Consider the following 21,193-nt stretch of genomic DNA (forward strand, 5'->3'; position numbering starts at 1 on the left):
CTGCAAATATGATGCAGGAAGGAGGACTTAAGATTCTGAGTCACCTGAACCATTTTTGGGGGAAGATGGGAGCTTTACAGGCTCAATAAGTTGCATCTCAAGAGGGCCAGAACAAATGTTTTTATGGGGCGATTTGTTAACTGACTTCGCGGGGGGTGGGAATCAGAATGCAACAATGTAGATCAAAAGCAAGGTGGACAAAAAAAAATGGGAGAAACAGTTAGCATTAGAGTACTAAATAGTATGGTATTAGGTAGGATCAGAGTAAGAGGGAATGCAGAGTCTAAATTAGGTTGAAAATGCATCTGAATGAATGGAGTAGTATGGTTAAATAAGGCAGGTGAGTTGCAGGTGTAAATAGCAAAGTGGAAATACAATATTGTGCCAATAATGAAGACCTGGCTCAAAAAAAAGGGCAGGGCTGGACGAAATATTTCTGGACAGAAGATGTTCAGGAAAGATAGGGAAGGAAAGAAATGGGAAAATATTACAGTTCTAGAGAAAGAGAAAGGATGTTCTAGAGGGCTCAAGCATAGAATCTAGTAGGTTAGAGTTAAGAAACAATAAAGATATCATTACATTACTGGGTGCATTCTATAGGCCACCAACTAGTGGGAAGGATTAAGGATACAGAGGAATAAATTTACAAGGAAATCACAAGTGGTACAAAAGTTACACAGCAATTATAATTTTTTTTGGGCGGGGGTGTTAATTATCCTAATTTAGTCTTGGATACTAATTGAGTAACACCAAGGAAATGTTTCTAAAGCATGTCCAGAAGACTCAATAGGATGTTTCCAGCCCAATGAGAAAGGGGGCATTGCTGGATCTGGCTTTAGGGAATGGGACAGGTCAAGTAGATGAAGTCTCAGGAGGAGAATATTTAAGGGGCTGTGATCGTTGTATCAGCTATGGGACAGCACAAGTCGCAATCGAGCATGAAAATTATGAATTGGGAAGGGTCAATTGAAATGAGGCCCAGCAGAACAGGAATCAAAGATTGGACGGCATAATTAACTGAACAATGAGCTGCCTTAAATGGTTGAGGTAAATTCCCACAAAGGAGAAATGTTGAACAAAGTGAGAATACTCTGATGACCAAAGTGTTAAAAGAGTAAGGTGAAGCAGAGAAAGGACGGTTTGATCGATGTGAGGTTGATAACACAAGTGTGAACTTAACTGAATACAGAAACCTCAGTGGGGAAATGAGAAAAAGAAAAAATTAAGCAAACAAAGAGAGCACATGAGAAGAGATTGGTACAAATATAAAAGGAAATCAAAATATCTTCTAGAAACAACTTAGTATTAGAAGGGTAGGAAACAGAGGAATGGGTCGATTAAAGCCATATAGTGGGCATACACATGAAGGAAGAGGCATGGCCGATGTACTAAATGAGTGCTTTGCATCTATCTTTACCAAGGAAGGAGGAGGTACCAAAGTCATGGTGAAAGAGGAGGAATTGGAGTTACTGGATGGACTAAAATTTGGTGAAGAATTATTAGAAAGGTTGTCTGTACTTAAGTTGCAAAGTCACCAGGGATAGGATCTGACATAACCTAGGGTACTTAGAGAAATAAAGGTTGAAATTGTGAGGCATTGGCCATAATCTGCCAATCCTCCTTAGATATCGGGGTGGTCCCAGAGGACTAGTGAATTGCAAATATTGCATTTATTCAGAGAAGGGTGCAAGGATAACCCTAGCAACTACAGGTCAGTCAGTTTAGCCTTGTTGATAGGAAAGCTTTTAAAAATCATGAGAGACAAAATTAACAGTCACTTGGACAAATGTAGATTCATTAATGAAAACCTGCATTGACTTGTTACGGGTAATTTGCATTTAACTAACTTGACTGCGTTTTTTTCAAATGAAGTAACAGAGGGTAAACGCGGGTAATGTATTTGATGGTACATAGATTTCCAAAAAGCATTTGATAAAGGAGTACACAACAGATTTGTCAGCAAAGTTAAAGCCGATTGGCACAAAACCTGGAAGTATTATGAACTGTAGACGAGAACAGAGATAGGCTTCAAGGGAATATAGATAGGCAGGTGGAATGGGCAGACAAATGGCCGATGGGATTCATTAATGCAAAGAAGTGCAAAGTGATATATTCTAGTGGGAAGAATAAAGAGTGGCAATTTATAATAAAGTATACAATTCTAAATTCTACAGTTGCAGTGGTACAAGAATCTGGGGGTGAATGTGCATGGATCATTGATGGTGGCTGGGCAGGTAACAAAGAAATGAGAAGCAGGGGTAGGCCGTACAGCCCTTTGAGCCTGCTCCGCAATTCATTTTGATCATGGCTGATCATCGAATTCAACATCCTGATCACCCCATATCCCTTGATCCCTTTCGCCCCAAGAGCTGTATCTAATTTCTTCTTGAAATCAGGCGTTTTGGCCTCAACTACTTTCTGTGGAGTGACTTCCACACATTCACACTCTGGGTGAAGAAATTTCTCCTCATCTCAGTTCTAAAAGGTTTACCCCTCGTCCTCAAACTATGACCCCTAGTTCCGGACTCCCCCACTATTGGAAACATTCTTTCTGAATCTACCCTGTCTAACCCTGTTAGAATTTTATAAGTTTCGATGAGATCCCCACTCACTCTTTTAAACTCCAGTGAATATTATCCTAACCGACTTAGTCTCTCCACATATGACAGACCTGCCATCCCAGGAATCAGCCTGGCAAACCTTGACTGCATTCCCTCTATAGCAAAGACGTCCTTCCTCAGCTAAAGGCACCAAAACTGCTCACAATACTCCAGGTGTGGCCTCAGCAAAGTACAATATAATTGCAGTAAAACACCCCTATCCCTATACTCAAATCCTCTCGCTATGAAGGCCAAATACCATTTGCCTTCTTTATTGCCTGCTCTATCTGTGCACTTACTTTCAGCAATTGATGCACGAGGATACCAAGGTCTCGCTGAGTACACAATTTAGCGAAATTGTAGAGGAAATCATTAGCAAGTCTTTTCGGTCCCTATGCTCCATAAATAAAGGCATAGGGTACAAAAATCAATTAAATGATGAAGAACCTTTATAAAACACAGTTTCAGCTTCACTAAAGTATTATGCCCAATTCTGTGCATCACATTTCAGGAAAGGTGAGAAGGTCTTGGTGAAATTACTAAAAAGGTTCACGAGAATAGTTGCAGGGATGAGGGCGATCAGTCACATGGATTGAGAAGTTGTGGCTGTTCTCCTGCAAGTAGATAAAGGTTGAGATGAGATTGAACAGAGCTTTTGAAAATGACAGAGTGGATAGGGAGAAAGCATTCCCATTCGCAAAAGGAACAGGAACCAAACAATTAGCAAAAGAACCAAAAGGCAAAAAGAGGGAAAAAACATTTTTACACAGTTAGTGGTTAGGATCTAGAAACAGTGCCTGAGATTGTGGCTTTCACAAGGGAATTGCTTACATATCGGAATAGAAAAAATTGTGGAGCTACAGGGAAAAGATGGGGGAGTGGGATGAGCGGAATTGCCCTCGTAGGTCGCCTGCACAGACGGACTAAATGACTTCCTTCCATGTTATAACTATTCTATAATTACAAATCTCAATGAACCAGTGATGGTTTAGCACATTGTCACCCTGTATGTGTGTAGAGGAGACAGAACAAGAGAGAAGGAACGAGATTTTAAAAATGTCTTGAAATTGAAAAAAAACATCATGAGTTTTTAAATTAATAAGAGATGGGTCATAAACATAATACTGTCATCCCTCCTGTAAAAACCCCCAAGAGGTCCATAAGGATTCATTGAATTGAGCTCCCTGCGGGGCTCGTTCAATAAGAGTTCCTTTGGTAACAGGCAATGGCTTGCCCAGCTAGAACTCATTACCTGAGCCTTTCAGAGAAGAGTGTGTGTTCCGCACAATAGTGGTTTTACTTTGTATTCTGTCATAAACTATATTCCTTTCCATTCGGGCTTCCTGAATCATTATATCTCCTTTGTGTAATTACTGCTCAATATTCTAATATAATGCTGGAGAGCATGACCTTATTTCTGTACTATCAAGTTAAATTCACAAATCTAATATAATCTCCACTGATACTTCACTTTAAGAAAATTAATAGAAAATAATTTGAGATTATAAATTTTAGTGGATTCTTCCTAACAAATCTGAAAATACAAACACGCTTGAAAATAAAAAGCTTTGTTAATATAATTACTTAAGAATTGTGAAGTAGTGGAATGGTGCTTTTACTGTAGCAGTAATTCGAAGCGTTTGAGTGATATTGCAGAGATGAGTGTTCAAATCCAAACATGGCAGTTTGATGATTCAAGTTAATTTAATGTTTAAAAAAATGCAAATAAAAAGTCAATAACAGTAAAGGCAACAAACAAAGCGGTCAGATTCGTTTTGAAAACCTAACTTGTTCACTGATGTGCTTCAGGGAAGAAAAGGTGTACTGCACTTGACTCCAAAGTGGTTCGTTGTTATCTGGCCTCTGCAGCCACTTAGTTGCACCAAACCATGACAAGGATCTAATCTCACATGCATTGCAGTGGTATGAAAAGAAAGTTCACCACCACAATCATCCTCTCTGGGCAATTAGGAACAATCCACTAAAATTTATAATCTCAAAAAATTATTTTCTCTTAATTTTCTCAAAGCAAGGTAAGAGTTGGGATTATATTACAAGATTTACAGCGAGGTCCACCCACACCCAGAATTATTTTTTTTTTTAAAGAAAGGAATGTCCCATGTACTTCATCAAAAACTGTTGAGATAATTGAACTGGTCAAGTTCTTCAATTAAACCACATATACATCATTTGCCAGAATTGTATGCCAATTAAGATCACCTGAACATATTAATAACTTACAGATGAACTCAAATAATTCTTTGGCGATCTAATCATTCCAGCAATGGAATGTCGAATGGAGTCGAATTTTGAAACCTTGTCTTTTCCTTTATCCTGAAAAACACAACACACAAAAAACTTTCACGAAATGCATTACACACACCAATTTAAAATGGCAGAGTCAAATCCTGATAAGGAATTAATTTGGTTACCATTCACCATTTCATATTTCAAACATTTAATGGATTTACCTTAGCTCAATTCTACTTTAGAACATAAGAATAGATGCAAAAATAGGCTACTCAGTCCTTTGAACTTGCTCCACCAATTAATAAGATCATGGTACTATCCCCATATCTCTTGACTTCCTTGGTATCTAAAAATCCATCAATTTATTTTTTGAATAAACTCAAAGGCTGATCATTCACAGCCCTTCAAAGGTTGATAATTCCCATGATTCATAACACGAATGATGAAATTTCTCATCTCAGTCCGAAATGGCTGAGCCTTTATTCTGAGATTGCAACCTAGTTTGTAAAAAGGATCACGATTCATTCTCTAAACTCAACAGATTATAGGCCTACATAATTCAATCACTCCTCATAAAACAATCCCATCATCTCAGAATTCAGTCCAGTAATGAACCTTTGTTGCATTCCCTTTCCAACTTAGATAAGGATACTAAAAACCGTACTCAGTACTCCTGGTCTTATTGAACACTGTATAATTGCTGCAAGACTTTCATCTTTATATGCCAATATCATTGTAATAAAGCCTTAACACACTATTGGCATTTCTAATTGCATGATACATCTCATAACTTTCTGCAATAACCTAGTTGTCTCCAAGTATGTTCCCTTACCTTTCATGGACTTCTATGTCAACAAGATTGAACCTATCCCAGATCAACTATCTCTGCTGCTTTCCTCCCTTCCCTTCGAACAGTGCCCAAACTTCTTCCAAGATTTCCCACCTTTTACCTTGAACTTGTAGCTTTCTGATCTCCCCCATTTTGTCCAAGAGGCCCAGTTACTGTTCCCCCAATCCTATTACCAGTAATGACCTTACTTCTCTTCCTAGTCCCATGTTGCTATGTGGATAACTTTTCTTTCCTCAGGTATTTACCCTCGATCCTTCAACAGCATTGAAATGGCTCATACCAAAATTAACAACACTTTTGTAAATGTGGTCAAGTTAATCTATCCTTCCTCATCCTTCTCAACCTGCTGGAAAGTTGAGGCAGTGGTGCAGCAGATCAATAACTAGAAATACAATTGCAAATGAAGGGTCAGAGGCTACATAGTTCAGAGTTTGAAAATGGAGCTGTAAGCGAATTGAAGGAAAAGCTGTCCAGGGGTGGATACAAAGAAAGCAAAGTATACTTTTACATCCTCATAAATGATCAACTGAAGCTTTCACTTCTGGATGACAAATAAGTTCAAGGAGGCAAATAACTGATCCTCAATGATTGCTATTCTTTCATACATATGGATGGTTTGTGTCCTAGGAGAGCATTGTATGGAACTCTAGCAGTTCCAGGCCAGGCTCTACCAGGCCATTGTTTTGTGAATAAAAGTGCATTGTATTCCCCTTTGAAACTACGTTGCAGTTAGTCAGAAAATTCATAACATGTATAACTTATCTAATGTAGAATCAATTTTGCACTTAGTGATGCAAATGATCAATGATGCATTGAAGTTGTACAAGACATTGGTACGGCCACACTTGGAATACTGTGCACAATTCTGGTCACCCCATTATAGAAAGGATATTATTAAACTAGAAAGAGTGCAGAAAAGATTTACTAGGATGCTATCGGGACTTGATGAATTGAGTTATAAGGAGAGACTGAATAGACTGGGATTTTTTTCTCTGGAGCGTAGGAGGCTGAGGGGTGACCTTAGAGGTCTAGAAAATAATGAGGGGCATAGACAAGGTAGATCGTCAATATCTTTTCCCAAAGGTAGGGGAGTCTAAAACTAGAGGGCATAGGTTTACGGTGAGAGGGGTGAGATACAAAAGTGTCCAGAGGAGCAATTTTTTCACACAGAGGGTGGTGAGTGTCTGGAACAAGCTGCCAGAGGTGGTAGTTGAGGCGGGTACAATTTTACCTTTTAAAAAGCATTTAGATAGTTACATGGGTACGATGGGTATAGAGGGATATGGGCCAAATGCGGGCAATTAGGATTAGCTTAGGGGTTTTTAAAAAAAAAGGGCGGCGTGGACAAGTTGGGCCGAAGGGCCTGTTTCCATGCTGTAAACCTCTATGACTCTAAGCTCGCATACAAGGGTGGGAAGGGAAGCCATTGTTGGAAGTTCTGGTTATGATCAAATGGGCAAAACTGGGAACAAGTGAGGAAAATCTCACCAAGCTGGATGACAGCAAAAACGAATTAAGAGCAAGGAAATACTGGTGGGACCATGTCAATAGCCCGAGGAAAAATCAAGGCTAGATAGCCACCTCAGTGACAATGACAGAGGATGTCATTACGACTCAGTTGGAAGCTGTTTCTGAACTGAGGCAGTGACGGAATCCTGATTGCAGGACGGATCTGCAGGAAGGATGAGCACTGGAGGCAAGAACAAAGAAAAGTACAGCAATTTAATGGGAGTGGGGTGAATAAGAGTGCAAAATTTAGGAAGTTATTCTAAATCTATATAAAACACCAGTTCATTCAGCAGTATTGCATTAAATTCTGGGCACCATGCTTCAGGAAGAATATAAAGAATTTGGAGAGATTATAGTTGAGTTTTACTAGAATGGTTCCAGGGATGAGGGATTACAGCTGCAGAAGCTGGGATTTTTCTCCTGAGAGCAGGGAAGGCTAGGGGGAGATTTCATAGGATGTATTTCATAAGCATGAAGGGCTTTGACAGAAAAAAATAAAAGAGAAGCTGTTTCTCGTAACTAGAGAATTGAGAACCAGAGGACACAAATTTAAGGTGACTCGACAAATGAACAGAGGTGATATGAGGAAACACGAATGGTTGGAACACTCTGCCTGACAAGGTGGTGGAAACACATTGAATAGAAGTTTTCAAAAGGTAATTGGAAGGAGAAGAAATTTACAGGGATGTGAGGAAAGATTGAGACTAACTAGATTACTCTTTGCAAGAGCCTGCATGGCCTTGATGGGTCAAATTGGCCTCCCTTCTGAGCAATTCTATCCACTTTGGTGCTTGGTGGATGGTTCTTGAAGCCAAACTACAAAGGTTAAATCTTACAAATGCCTTTCACCATCCACTGAATCAAATGATCCGAATTGAAAGATTTAGCTGTTCAAATGATTTCCAGAAATACATTTGAACAGAGCATGAAAATGAATACAGTGCATATGTTAATGAGCTGATTGTTCAATCATTGGAGTTTAATACGTAGGTATAGTTTAACAAATCATATTCAATTGTCAAACAATTAGTGATGTGCAAAGAAATTGAAATCCCAGAACAAGCAAAATTGTCAATCTTGTTTAAATTTGATAATTTAAGATTGTTATATAATGTGATCAGTGGGCCCAAAAACAGAAAAAGCATTAGGGCCCATGATTTCTCTCCCTGCCCTTCCTCCTCAAAATTCTGGCCCAAATTCCACCATTTTACACAACACATTCCTGTAAGATTAAGTGAGACAGTGTTTTCACGAATACCTGCTTTCACCTTTCTGCAGTTAGTCAAACCCTATAGATTTCTGTAGTACCTCTTCTGGACAGGAATTGCTTTAACAAAAAAGTTGCTTTTATGTTAAAGGGTCACATATTGTCCAATGAATGTGATGACCAGGCAGGCCACTATCTACTCTAATTACCTTAGTTTAACTCAAAATTTTAACCAAATTTCTGAGTCAAAATTCACAAATGCCAGGAAGTTAAGAAATGTGTTGCTGCCACCTGCTGGCACAATTTCAGCAGTAGTAACAGTTATCATAAAGCATACAAATCAACCCAAAGTATAAGTCAACCCATTTTTCCAGCCCCAAAAATCATGTTTCTATGTACACCAGCATATAAATCAACTCCTGTTTTCAGACAGGACATGCTATACTCAGATTAGTAGTCAAGCTCAATTTTGCACTCCACAAATTAACCCCCATTTTGGCAGGGACTTGAGACTTCAAGGGCTGATTTCTACATTGACATCTACAATGGTGATCTGCTTAAGGGTAGGTCCTCTGCTCATTTCTCTATGCCTCACCATCTTGTGCTTTTCTTTGCAGTTACTCGTAAAATTTTTAATTTCAATGATCAATATGACTAGGGAAAAGAATACATTAAGTAGTTTCTTGCTGCCTTCCTCACATGCTTAAAGGAAAAACAAGTCTTCTTCTGACTGTAAGCAACCATTGTCTTTGGAGATTTTATCTCTCCGCTATCATTGAAAATTTGCTTTGATTCCGCCACTGGCTATAGCTTGCAATCCAGAGCATGGCAATCTTACCTGAACCAGGGGCCAATCACAAAATGGCAGGGACCACCACCCCAAGGACTTAATAACTACAGCAGCACTTCAAATTTAAATTTTAAACAAATCGTCCATGCCAGGGTTCAGTAAGATTTATGCAACCGATAGAACACAGCAAAACATCAGACCACTCAGCATCCAGCTTTTATTAACCAAATAAATGCAACTCTGGCAGAAATGCTTCAAATTATGTTCTCCAATTTTTCAATCTTCTTCCCTTGATTCTAAAACTTCTGCACAATGGCATAATTATTTTGTGAATGCTAGAGTACTGAGACACGACATGATATTAAAATGGAATAACGTTAGCAGCAAGAATGCCATGTGTTCAAATGTCACAACCTATATTCAGTACATACAGGAACACAGTTGACAGGCCTAGTTCAAAGTGAAACAAATATCTGAAATATTTCTTGTACGCCACCTTGGACTGTCACCGACTGTCTGAACCCGCTGTCTTTTCAGATTTGGCAGAAGCTGCTAATGGATTTGAAACTTTTGAAAAGCCATTGTAAGACTATTAATTGACATTATTCTTTTAAGTTTCAATTGAATACAATTTCTCTTTTCAAACCCTTGTGTTATTCCCAAATCAATTTGAGTTGCACCTTGAAAAATTATGCCAATCAACTCGAAGTTGAGCATTAAACACTCGAGATTTTGGTGCAATTTAATGCCATGCTCAAATTGGAACAGACCTGACAGACAAAAGTTAAAATTTCCCTCAGTAATTACAAGACTCCCGGCTTGGGTCACTGTCTGTGCGGAGTCTGCATGTTCTCCCTGTGTCTGTGTGGGTTTCCTCCGGGTGCTCCGATTTCCTCCCAAGGTCCGAAAGACATGCTGGTTAGGTGCAATGGTCATGCTAAATTCTCCCTCAGTGTACCCGAACAGGTGCCGGAGTGTGGCGACGAGGGGATTTTCACAGTAACTTCATTGCAGTGTTAATGTAAGCCTACTTGTGACACTGATAAATAAACTTTAAACTCAAACAGAACAGATCTCAATCCATGACAAGCAGGAAGCCAGAAGCATCATTTCCTGACAATGTAGCATTTACCTGTTCGGGTACACTGAGGGAGAATTTAGCATGACCATTGCACCTAACCAGCATGTCTTTCGGACCTTGGGAGGAAATCGGAGTACCCGGAGGAAACCCATACAGACACAGGGAGAACGTGCAGACTCCGCACAGACAGTGACCCAAGCCGGGAGTCTTGTAATTACTGAGGGAAATTTTAACTTTTGTCTGTAAGGTCTGTTCCAATTTGTTGAGCATGGCCAGTAGCATCATTTCCTGACAATGTAGCATTTACAGGGAAGCAGGATTTTAAATAGCGATTTTAAATACCAAAAGCACTTCAGTAGGCTTCCAAAACTTTGGAAGTCAGACTACCATTTTCTGACAAGCAGGGAGCAATGGGAAATGTTAATAATAACTTGCATTCATTCCGGGATGTTTTTGCTTGTTAAAAAAAAAAGACCCCTTATAAATTCAAGTTCAGGTACAAAATTACAACTGGTTACTGATCAGTGACTCATTAGGCACAATAACCTCAATCCTGAAACTTCTTGAAAAGTAGAGGAACAAAATAATTTAAAATAAAATGCTCTTGTGTACTCCTTTGAAACAAATGTTGCAGCTGTTGTTGAGTAAAAATTTGTCCTTCATGGTTTCACGACCAATCATCCAAGTGATTTAAAAATACTGATGTTGAATTGAAGTTCAAATTCTAGTGAAGCACTGCTTCACTCAGATGACACCTCTGTAGCCCAGATGCACCTTTTGCATTCCTTTGTCAGGACTAGAAGGATAAAAAACTGGCCAATGATTTACATGTACATGGGGCAGAACATTCCCTCCATGGATAGGAAATGGAAGCCAGGACCGTTTCCAGGTCGTGTGGGGAACAATGACCCCAAGTTTTACATTAATTGACCTGAAGATGGATTTGGCAACCAATAGGCAGGTACTTAGGTAGATCTGTTCAAGTATGAACACAATTTAAACAGATGTTAGCTATTACTATGGTTGCCATTTCACTGCTGCACCACTTGGCAGAAACTGATGGAGAAACTTGGAAAACCCAAATACAGACCGAGAGGTTCTCCAAGAAGATTTAAGGGAGAGGAGGGAGGTCCTTTTCTGTTAGGGTGGCAAGAGAAGGTCACCCACCCAGACCAAGCAAGCCTGGTTGGAGATAGTTGACACAGTCAGCAGAAAGTGAGATATATGTAGAAACTCGATCCAGTTCCAAAAGAAGTCCAATCATTTATTTTTGGCCTTGATAACTGCCCTTCAAGCAACTGATGCATAGGAACCAAGGTCAGGTAGTGTGACATGGGTTTGGACATCTGTTCCAGAAGTGCCTCACTGGATGCGACAGATTTGCACCTACTGTTGACACCTTCTGGGGGTCAGTGGAATTGCAAGTCTAGATCAATTAAACAACATCTCTTGGAATTGCAAGAGTTTATATTTTAATTAGTTAAAATGCACTGCCTTTTATATACAAGCATTTACATGCAATATTTACATTCTAATCCATTAAAATGCACTGCTCTGCATGAACACACCTACCCACAATTGCTCTGTCAGCCTCTCTTATTCCCTTCTTCATTCTCACTCGTCCCTCAAATATTCAGGCCACACTTCACACCTGCCAAATTTACTGCTTATAATGCAGGAAATTCCTACATCCTGGAAATCACACTCCAGCATGCAATAATCTTCTATTCCACAAGATTATTAGCTTTGTTCTTTGTAAATTGAACTCCCAGTGCCCAACCCTCTGGAGAGCCTCGATTGCCACCCTACCTCACTCTAGTGGGGTCAGGCCACCTGCTCCCTGCAAATGCGAACTATAGTAAACCACGCTGGAGTTAAGCCACTCCTGGCAAGGCAGGGGTGGGGAAGAGAAAAGAGATGATAGAAGTCTCCGGGCCTGCTAATAAGATGGAAATTACATTATAATTGGAATTACCATAATTTATGCAGCTCCGGACGGATTTCTGCCACAGAGCTGACGGCACCGGAAATCCGATTGCCAGAGACTCACGGAGGCTGTGGCACCCAGCGGGGAGCCCAGGCAACGGCCTCCGCTCGAATCTCCCGGCCCACTGTGCTACAAAAGCAGCACAGTGGGATGGGAGATTCGCCCCCATGATTTTTCCTACAATTTTTTTCATATAACAACAGCGATAGGAGTTCTGCATTGTGAGCAGAAATTTTCTTATTACTCATAAATAGACAGACTAATCAACGACTAATTGCTAACTTTAAAAATCGCAGGGAACAGCGAAGAATTTCTATCCGCTGAGGTTCAATAGAACTTAATATCAACTGGAGTACTTTGTGTCGTCTTTGTGCTTTAATTAGAGATCTCAATGAGCCCTCATTTTCTCTGCATAAAACTGCAAACAATCCATTTTATTTCCTGGTCAATTAATTTTATTCAGAACCGTTTTACTGCTAGAATGTCAACCTATAGAAGTATCGTCCAAAAGAACGACCATTGCCACTTTACTATTCCTCAATTTATTCCATACGACCATTGGATTTACTGTTTAAAGTCACCTACCATGAATAGGGATGGGAAAAACTCAATTATATTTAGAGTACTTTAACCGATTAAAACCTGTGTGCTCCAGCATTTTATACTATTTCTGTCACTAAAACAAATGTTACAGTGCCTGGTTTCTGCCACCAGAGTCTCTCAGTAAACTACACAAATGGAACAAGAATGGAAAATTGCTCTGCAGCATTTTGGTTTAAAAAATTCAAAGATCAGCCTTTATAATTACCCTGTAGTTTCCACAGCATTAGTATAATCCCGCAGATAACTATATTTTACTTTAATTATTAACAATTTAAATTGACTTTTTAGGTAACTATTCTGTAAGTTCTTGAATAAGATCATGATAAAACCTTATCTATAAATGTCCTTTTATTCACTAAGTTCCATGAATGGCTTAAGAATAATGGATACTTATCAGTGATTACAAAGACAGTAATCAGTTGCACTTCTGAGAGTTCTTGAATAAGGTCCAGATAAGGCCTTATCTAGGAATAACCTTTGAATCAACATGTTCAATGAGAATAATAAATACCTATGAATGATTACGAAGGCAGCAATCTAGGATTGGAAATCATGAGCACACATTCAAACCAAATATAACCATTAGTGTGAAACCTCAAAATCTCTCTCTCTCTCACTTAAAATGAGTGAAAGAGAAGGAGAGTCTGTGTGTATATTTTAATCACTTTTCCCTCTGTTCTGGGGAAGGGGATACATCGCAAGACAGTCAAATTGTTCTCACAAACCTTGCTACTGACAGTTCAAGAGTAGTTTTGGCAATGGCCTGGGAACAAGTTGCCCTTCAGCCTACTTCTTGACAATTGTGGTGCAAAGCTCAAGGAAGCAGAGAAGTATCAAAATGGAAGTCGAGTTACTTGGCTGACAAACTGCAAGTCATAATCCATGATATGTGGTAGATATAAAATGTACTGTCATTTTTCAAATATCTATCTACTGAATTTGGTATCGAAAAGGTCTCTGATCTAAGGGTTGAAAAAATGTGTACTTCTTTAGACAAATCATTCTATTTTTCACCTTCAGATTCAATTTACTGTTCACCTTAAATTAGGTTTAACATGTAGCATAAAACTTGAGAATATAATCATAATGTAATACACTTCCAATTTTGCCATTTATGCAGCCCATTGAAAGCCAAATTCCAATTAACGCAGCTTTCACTTCCCCATGGAAACAGTTAATTTTCAAGTAAAAATCTGATGGATCAATTAATCTAATTACACTACCTTTCTATCTTGTGGGATCAACTTTTATCCAATGCAAATTTATTGAAATGTGCTGGCCCTCAAGATCATTTGGTAGTCAACTCAGCAGATTGAAGCTATCATATTAGTCAAAGACAGTGTACTTTATAAGTCTGTAATGAGTAGCTTATCATGAAACTAACGATGATGTTTCATCAGAAATTTCATTTTTTTGTTTCAATTGCTATATTTGAATGAATGCCATTGTAAACCATGATGCATTCTGTATATAGACCTACCATTGAAGTAATAGATCTTGCATCATCTTCATAGGCTAGTACTGGAGGTGGTTCCTTCCCATCATTCTCATTGACCTTTTGGTCCAACAGATCTTTCTGTGACAAGAGTTTAGCCTCAGTACATTTCATCTGCTGTACAGTCTGTCTCAGTTCCTCCAGTGCCTGCTTCTGACTCAGCAGTAATGCAATGCTGGTGGAAAGAAATTATATTTTCATCACCTTCAATGTAAAAAATACCACAAAACAAGTAAAACAACTCTGCACAAATTATTTTAAGCATAGATGTCACTGCTCAAAAGAAAAACTCAAGTCACTGCTAAAGCCTGAACCAAGAAAGTCATGAAGACATCGTGGGAGTTTCAGTTATGTGGAGAGACTAAAACAGCTCGGACTATTCCCCTTAGAGCAGAGAAAAGGGATGAATGAATTGTGCACTCAAAATCATAAAAGGCCTTGATAATGTAAAGGAGGAGGAAGTGATTCCAGTGGCAGAAGGATCAGGAGCCAGAGTACACAGGTTTTATAAAATTGGCAAAAAAGGAAATCTGCCGCCCTTACCTGGACTGGTCTGCATGTGACTCCAGAGCCACAGCAATGTGGTTGATTCTCAACTGCCCTCTGAAATGGCCTCGCAAGGCACTCAATTCAAGGGCAACTAGGGATGGGCGATAAATGCTGGCCAGCCAGCAACATCCATGTTCCACAAATGAATTTTTTTTTAAATGTACCACTGGTTATGATGATTCAGAGTACACTGCTTGAAAATGAAATTATATCCACCTAACTTTCAAAACTGAACTGGATAAATAGTTGAAGACAAATTGCAGCACTTTGGGGAAGGGGGTAGGGGAACAGAGCTAATTGGATAATCCTTTCAAAGAGCGGGCACAGCTCCACGGAGTTGACTCGTCTCCTTTTGTGTTGATTTGATTCATTATTGTGACATGTATTATCAGTGAAAAGTATTGTTTCTTGCGCGCTATACAGATAACACATACCGTTCATAGAGAAGGAAACGAGAGTGCAGAATCTGGTGTTACAGTCATAGCTGGGGTGTAGAGAAAGATCAACTTAATGCAAGGCAAGTCCATTCAAAAGTCTGACAGCAGCAGGGAAGAAGCTGTTCTTGAGTCGGTTGGTATGTGACCTCAGACTTTTGTATTTTGTGCCCGAAGGAAGAAGGTGAAAGAGAGAACGTCCGGGGTGCGTGGGGTCCTTAATTATGCTGGCTGTTTTGCCAAGGCAACGGGAAGTGTAGACAGTTTCAATGGATGGGAGGCTAGTTTGCGTGACGGATTGGGCTACATTCACGATCTTTTGTAGTTTCTTGGGGTCTTGGGCAGAGCAGAAGCCATACCAAGCTGAGATACAACCAGAAAGAATGCTTTCTATGGTGCATCTGTAAAAATTGGTGAGATTCGTAGCTGATATGCCAAATTTCCTTAGTCTTCTGAGAAAGTAGTAGAGGCGTTGGTGGGCTCTCTTAACTATAGTGTCGGCACAAGTTCACCAGATTCTCTATCTCATTCCTGCACTCTGGTTGAGATCCGACCCACGATGGTGGTGTCACCAGCAAACTTGAAAATCGAATTGGAGAGGAATTTGGAATTTGTTGCATAATTATACGTTGCTACAAGTTTGGGGTTTCTGGAAATGTCAAATTTAGGCTGTCTACAAGCATGGATGAAGAGAACAGAATTCTCTTGGACAAGGAGTCAATTTCAATTTCACATACTTAAGCATTTTAAAGATTCATTGCTCAAAAACAAGAGTATAAAAATATACTCAAACAGCAGCATTATGTATGGGTTGGCATCTGTGATTCTCTATTATTTGCTTTTTTTCAATGACAGTCAGAAAGTCTGAGGGAGATACATAGTTAGAAATCCTGGAAACTGGCCATTTGTCTAGTCTCTTAATTGGGAACGACAGAATGAAAAATTAACAGGAAATTGTTTATACAAATGCATTTCCTCCAGAATTTCAAAATGGCTGTTAAAAGTGATCTGGGACGGAAGAGAAGTTGGAATCAAACAAAGTAGTAAACAAACACTGGGCAAAACAAACAAAAGAGTGAACAAAAGGGCATTAATGAGCTACTTTCACATCCTCAGCATATCCAAAAATGCTTCACAGCATATTAGTGACTTTTCAAAATGTACTCTTGTTGCAGTAAAAAGTGGCAGCTGATTTGCACTTATAAAATTCCAGATAGAGCAACGAGGGAATGACCAAGTGTTAGCTAGGAGACCAGAAGAATTTCCTGCTCTTCGAGTACTGGTTTGGGATCTTTATGTCTGTCTGAAATGGTACACAAGACCTCAACATAGTATCTTGTTCAAAATATGACTGTTCTGCACTTAAATTTCTGCCTGCAATTTACACTGATGTCTCTGCGGCAGCCAAAACCTACAATCTTCTGACTCAGAAGCAACATCCTTACCCAAGGTTAACACCTAAAAGGTCACAATTAAATTTTCTGTTGACAGTTATCAGGAACTAAGCATACAAATGACGAAACAAAGATCAAATCAGCATGACAATATGTTGGAATTTGGTGCTCCCAAATCATGCCAAAATAACTACACTGAACTCGCTAGGTCCACCTTCAGGGAATTTCTTCTGCTTCTCGAGTGATTGATCTCCACAGTGTGAGAAGTCAGCAGACCTGCAGAAATCCATAAAGTTTACTGATGATTGTTGGGAAGCAAATAAAAGCACAGTACTGATCCCTAATATGAGAGTGCTCAAGTGTGGAATCCCTCATCTCCAAGAGCTTGTATCATAAAGAAAGCAGTAAGGCACTTGGCTTTAGCAAGAATATGTAAATTGATCACTTGAATTTCTTTTTAACTACTGGATGGTTTGTGTTAAACTAAAAGCAAAATGCTGCCTCAAATTTGAAATGAAAATAGAAAATGCAGAAAACACCGATTGGTCAAGCAGCATTGTTTCATGCCTTCATACAAGAGGGCGGGGCCTCAACACGCCAGTAAGTCCACTGCTCAGAGATCGGGGTACCATCTTAAAAGGGTGTCCTGAAGAGAACCTGAATGAACACACTCCAGCAGAGGGGTTTCAGGAGCACCCCCCCATCTCCCGATCGCCAGCATTTCTCTACCATGTCATGGTGCCAACTTGGCAACATTGCCAGATCACTGACCGGCCATGTCCCTCTCCCCCAAGGGCTATACTTACTTTTACTGGAGACACCGTCGCAAAGTTTCACGTGAACCTGTTGTAAATAGTATCAGTGTGATGGCACGGCAGCACCCGCTGAATGTCTGGTGAGGTGGGAGCCCCAGAGAGAGTACTCACTAATAACAAACTAATGCATTAAAATGAGCTTTCTGCGGTTTTGTGGTATGTTTCACGCCACTCCACCGGCAAGGAGCCAGTAAGGCATGAATCACGTTCTCCGGATTTTGAGCATGCGCTGCCATTCCCAGAGAAAGAGAGTGTGGGCTCAAAAATCACCCCCTGTATTTCCTAACTGACATCACAATATACGTGCCAGAAACTAAAAATGGAAATGTTGGGTACTGGACTCCCATTAACTGCATTCAGGATTTAAGTCTCTGCTTTGAGCTATTCAAGCTGAGTTATACTCAGCAAATAATCTGCACTAGTATCCAAAGTATAGGGATTGCCTCATGGTAAAAAACATCTTTCTGTCATCAAAGGGATTATCTATACCCTGTACCCTATCAGATTGCTTGTTCTTGTTGCAAAATAGCATGGAGGCAGAAAAAGAGTAAAAATGGAGACAAAACAACTGCCATTTTAACAAGTGAAATGTTTAATAAAATCTAAGACCGATTCTGCAAATTATCCGAGTGTAGGGCCCATTCATTCCTCAGAATAGACGGAGGCAGCACTGATCTGTTGAATAACTTTTATTGAATAAAACTTAAAATTAACATTACAGAAAGGAAAAGAAAGAGAGAAATAGAGATGCCAGCAAAAGCCAGTATTGCGCTGGTCAAAGAACGCAAAACATACTCTGGATTGAACTGACTATAAGTTAACTCATCTGTGTTACTGAAATTGTTGGTATAAAAACTGTCTCTCTTACTTTCGTAAACAATTTGCAGCTGTAACCATTAAGGCTTTGTTTATGAAAAAGTCTCGCTTGCATTCTACTTTCAGAGAACGCAGTCAATTTCTAAGCTCATCCCAGCATTCCCAGCTGAGTTTTAAAATGTGGCAAAGTTAGCTTTAAAGCTCAGCATAGTTAGTTGCATAAGCAGAAATATCTTAAAATGCTGTCTTTTGCTGAAAGCAAACCATTGAAAAGATTCCACACCTAGTGTAAGTCACCGTAACTTAAACATTAATTGACTTATAATATTTGGTACTTACTCAGATTTCTTTTCATATGTCATTACAGTTTCTGCAATTTTTCGCTCCAATTCTACCATTATTTCTTCCTTGCTGGCAATAGTGCGTTGAGTTTGGACTAAGTCTTCAGTTGTTGTTTTTAACCTATTAATAAAGACAGTACCAAATTAGTTTTTACTCAACTATTTGAAACAGTTATTTTCTTTGAAGAACACAAGTTCCTAAGGAGTTCATTCAGAGTTTCTACAGTTATTTAACATCGAAACTGATAAAACAAAGGAGTTTTAAGAATTAGCAACAAATACTAGATCAGGCTTATTAAAAGTCTGGTTAAGAGATAATTATTGTCATAATTTTACTAAGGCCAGTATTACATCAAGATCACCCTGTATTTACAAAGTCTCAAAGTGCCACTCAGCAGCTCGTGCACAGGTCAGCCAGCCTGAGTGTACAGGCCCAGTTTCCCAAATCTTTCTTCGTAGGACAGTCTTACCATCCTGGGGAAAAGTCTGGTGAACCTTCGTAGCACTCCCTCTATAGTAATAATATCCTTCCAAAGAGGCCAAAGCTGCACTCACAAGTCCATGTGCAGTCAAAACAAGGTTATATTTAACTGAAGCAGGGCTTCATTACTCCTGCAGTCAAACCGACATTCTCACTGAAGCCAAGTAAAGCAAAAAGGGGATATGAGAAAGCTCTGGCTGGTAAAAGGAGGGAAAATCCCAAGCTATTCTATAAGTATATCAATGGGAAATGTTTAAGTTTACTTATTCATGTCACAAATAGGCTTACATTAACACTGCAATGAAACTACTGTGAAAATCCCCGAGTCGGCACACTCCAGCGCCTGTTCGGGTACACCGAGGGAGAATTTAGCATGGACATTGCACCTAAACAGCACGCCTTTTGGACTGTGGGAGCAAACTGGAGCACCTGGAGGAAACCTACGCAGACCGGGGGTGTGCAGACTCTGCACAGATAGTGATCCAAGCTCGGAACTGAACCTGGGTCTCTGGCGCTGTAAGACAGCAGTGCTAAACACTGTGCCACCGTACAGGGAAAGAGTAGGACCCATGAGGGACGAAGGGGGCAATCTATGGGTGAAGCTGGAGGACACTGGTAGCGTGTTGAGTGAATACTTCATATCCATCTTCACCCAAGAGAATGAGGATGAAGGTATGGAATTCAGGGGGAAGAGACTGCAAGGCTCTTGAGCAAATTGCCATAGGTAAGGACAAGGTGGACAAATCTCCAGGTCTGGATGAATTGTGTCCCAGACTGATGTAGGAGGCAAGGGAGGAGATTGTAGGAGCTCTGACACACATTTTCAATTCCTCTCCGGCCACAGGGAAGGTGCCAGAGGACTGGAGAACAGCTAATGTGGTTCCATTATACAAGAAGGGCTGTAGAGATAAACCAGGGAACTACAGACCAGTGAGTGTCTCATCAGTGGTAGGGAAACTATTGGAGAAAATTCTGAAGGAGAGCATGTATATCCACTTGGAGAGGCAAGGCTTGATCAGGGATAGTCAGCATGGCTTCGAGGGAGGTCATGTCTAACAAATTTGATTGAATGTTTTGAGGTGACGACAAGATGTGTAGATGAGGGTAGTGCAGTTGATGTAGTTTATATGGATTTCAACAAAGCCTTTGACAAAGTCTCATATGGGACCTTGTAAAGGCACATAGGATACAGGGTAATTTGATAAAGTGGATTCAAAATTGTCTCAGTTGTGGGAGACAGAGGGTTATGACAGAAGGCTGCTTCAGTGACTGAAAGCCAGTGTCCGGTGGCGTACCACAGGGATCTGTGCTGGGTCCCCTGTTAGTCATCATTTATATAAATGACATTGGTGAATTGGGAATAGGGAATAGGGTTAGTAAGTTTGCAGATGATGCAAAGATTGGCCAGGTGGTTAACAGTGAGGTGGAGTATCCTGGGCTACAAGAAGATATAGACAGCATGATCAAATGGGCAGGTAAGTGGCAGGTGGAATTTAACCCTGAAAAAAGTGTGAGGTGACACACTTTGGAAGAAGTAATTTGACAAGGAAGTATTCAATGAACAGCATGACGCTAGGAAGTTCTGTGGAAAAAAGGGACCTTGGCATGTTTGTCCATACATCTCTCAAGACAGAAGGGCATGTTAGTAGGGTGGTGAAAAAGGCACAGGAGACACTTGCCTTTTATCAATTTATCAGATTCCAAAAGCAGGGAAGTCATGTTGGAGTTGGATAGAACTTTGGTGAGGTCACAGCTCAAGTTGTGTGTGCAGTTCTAGTCATCACGTTATAGGAAGGATGTGATTGCACTGGAGGGGCCGCAGAGGAGATTCACCAGGATGCTGCCGCGGATGGAACATTTAGGTTATGAAGAGAGGTTGGATAGGCTTGGTTTTTTGTTGTTGGAGCAGAGAAGACCGAGGGGTGTTTTGATTGAGATGTACAAAATTATGATGGCATGGATAGAGTGGATAAGGAGCAGTTGTTCCCCTA

The 21,193-nt window shown here is 40.0% G+C and overlaps 1 protein-coding gene across 4 annotated transcripts in view; it reads right to left on the minus strand.

Annotated features, from left to right (window-relative positions):
- Positions 1 to 21,193, minus strand: part of fer (fer (fps/fes related) tyrosine kinase) — a 157,501-nt gene that overhangs the window by 75,830 nt on the left and 60,478 nt on the right. For 2 of the 4 annotated variants that reach the window (XM_078214682.1, XM_078214683.1), the window contains 3 exons: positions 18,720 to 18,842; positions 14,358 to 14,547; positions 4,842 to 4,934 (listed from right to left, as the gene is read on the minus strand). In XM_078214682.1, coding sequence (XP_078070808.1) covers positions 4,842 to 4,934; positions 14,358 to 14,547; positions 18,720 to 18,842 — 406 coding nt within the window. Of the gene's footprint in view, positions 1 to 697; positions 3,215 to 4,841; positions 4,935 to 14,357; positions 14,548 to 18,719; positions 18,843 to 21,193 lie in introns of those variants that run through there. The other 2 variants (XM_078214684.1, XM_078214685.1) reach the window with 2 other exon arrangements.

Source organism: Mustelus asterias, chromosome 6 (assembly GCF_964213995.1).
Source record: "Mustelus asterias chromosome 6, sMusAst1.hap1.1, whole genome shotgun sequence".
Taxonomy (NCBI): domain Eukaryota; kingdom Metazoa; phylum Chordata; class Chondrichthyes; order Carcharhiniformes; family Triakidae; genus Mustelus; species Mustelus asterias.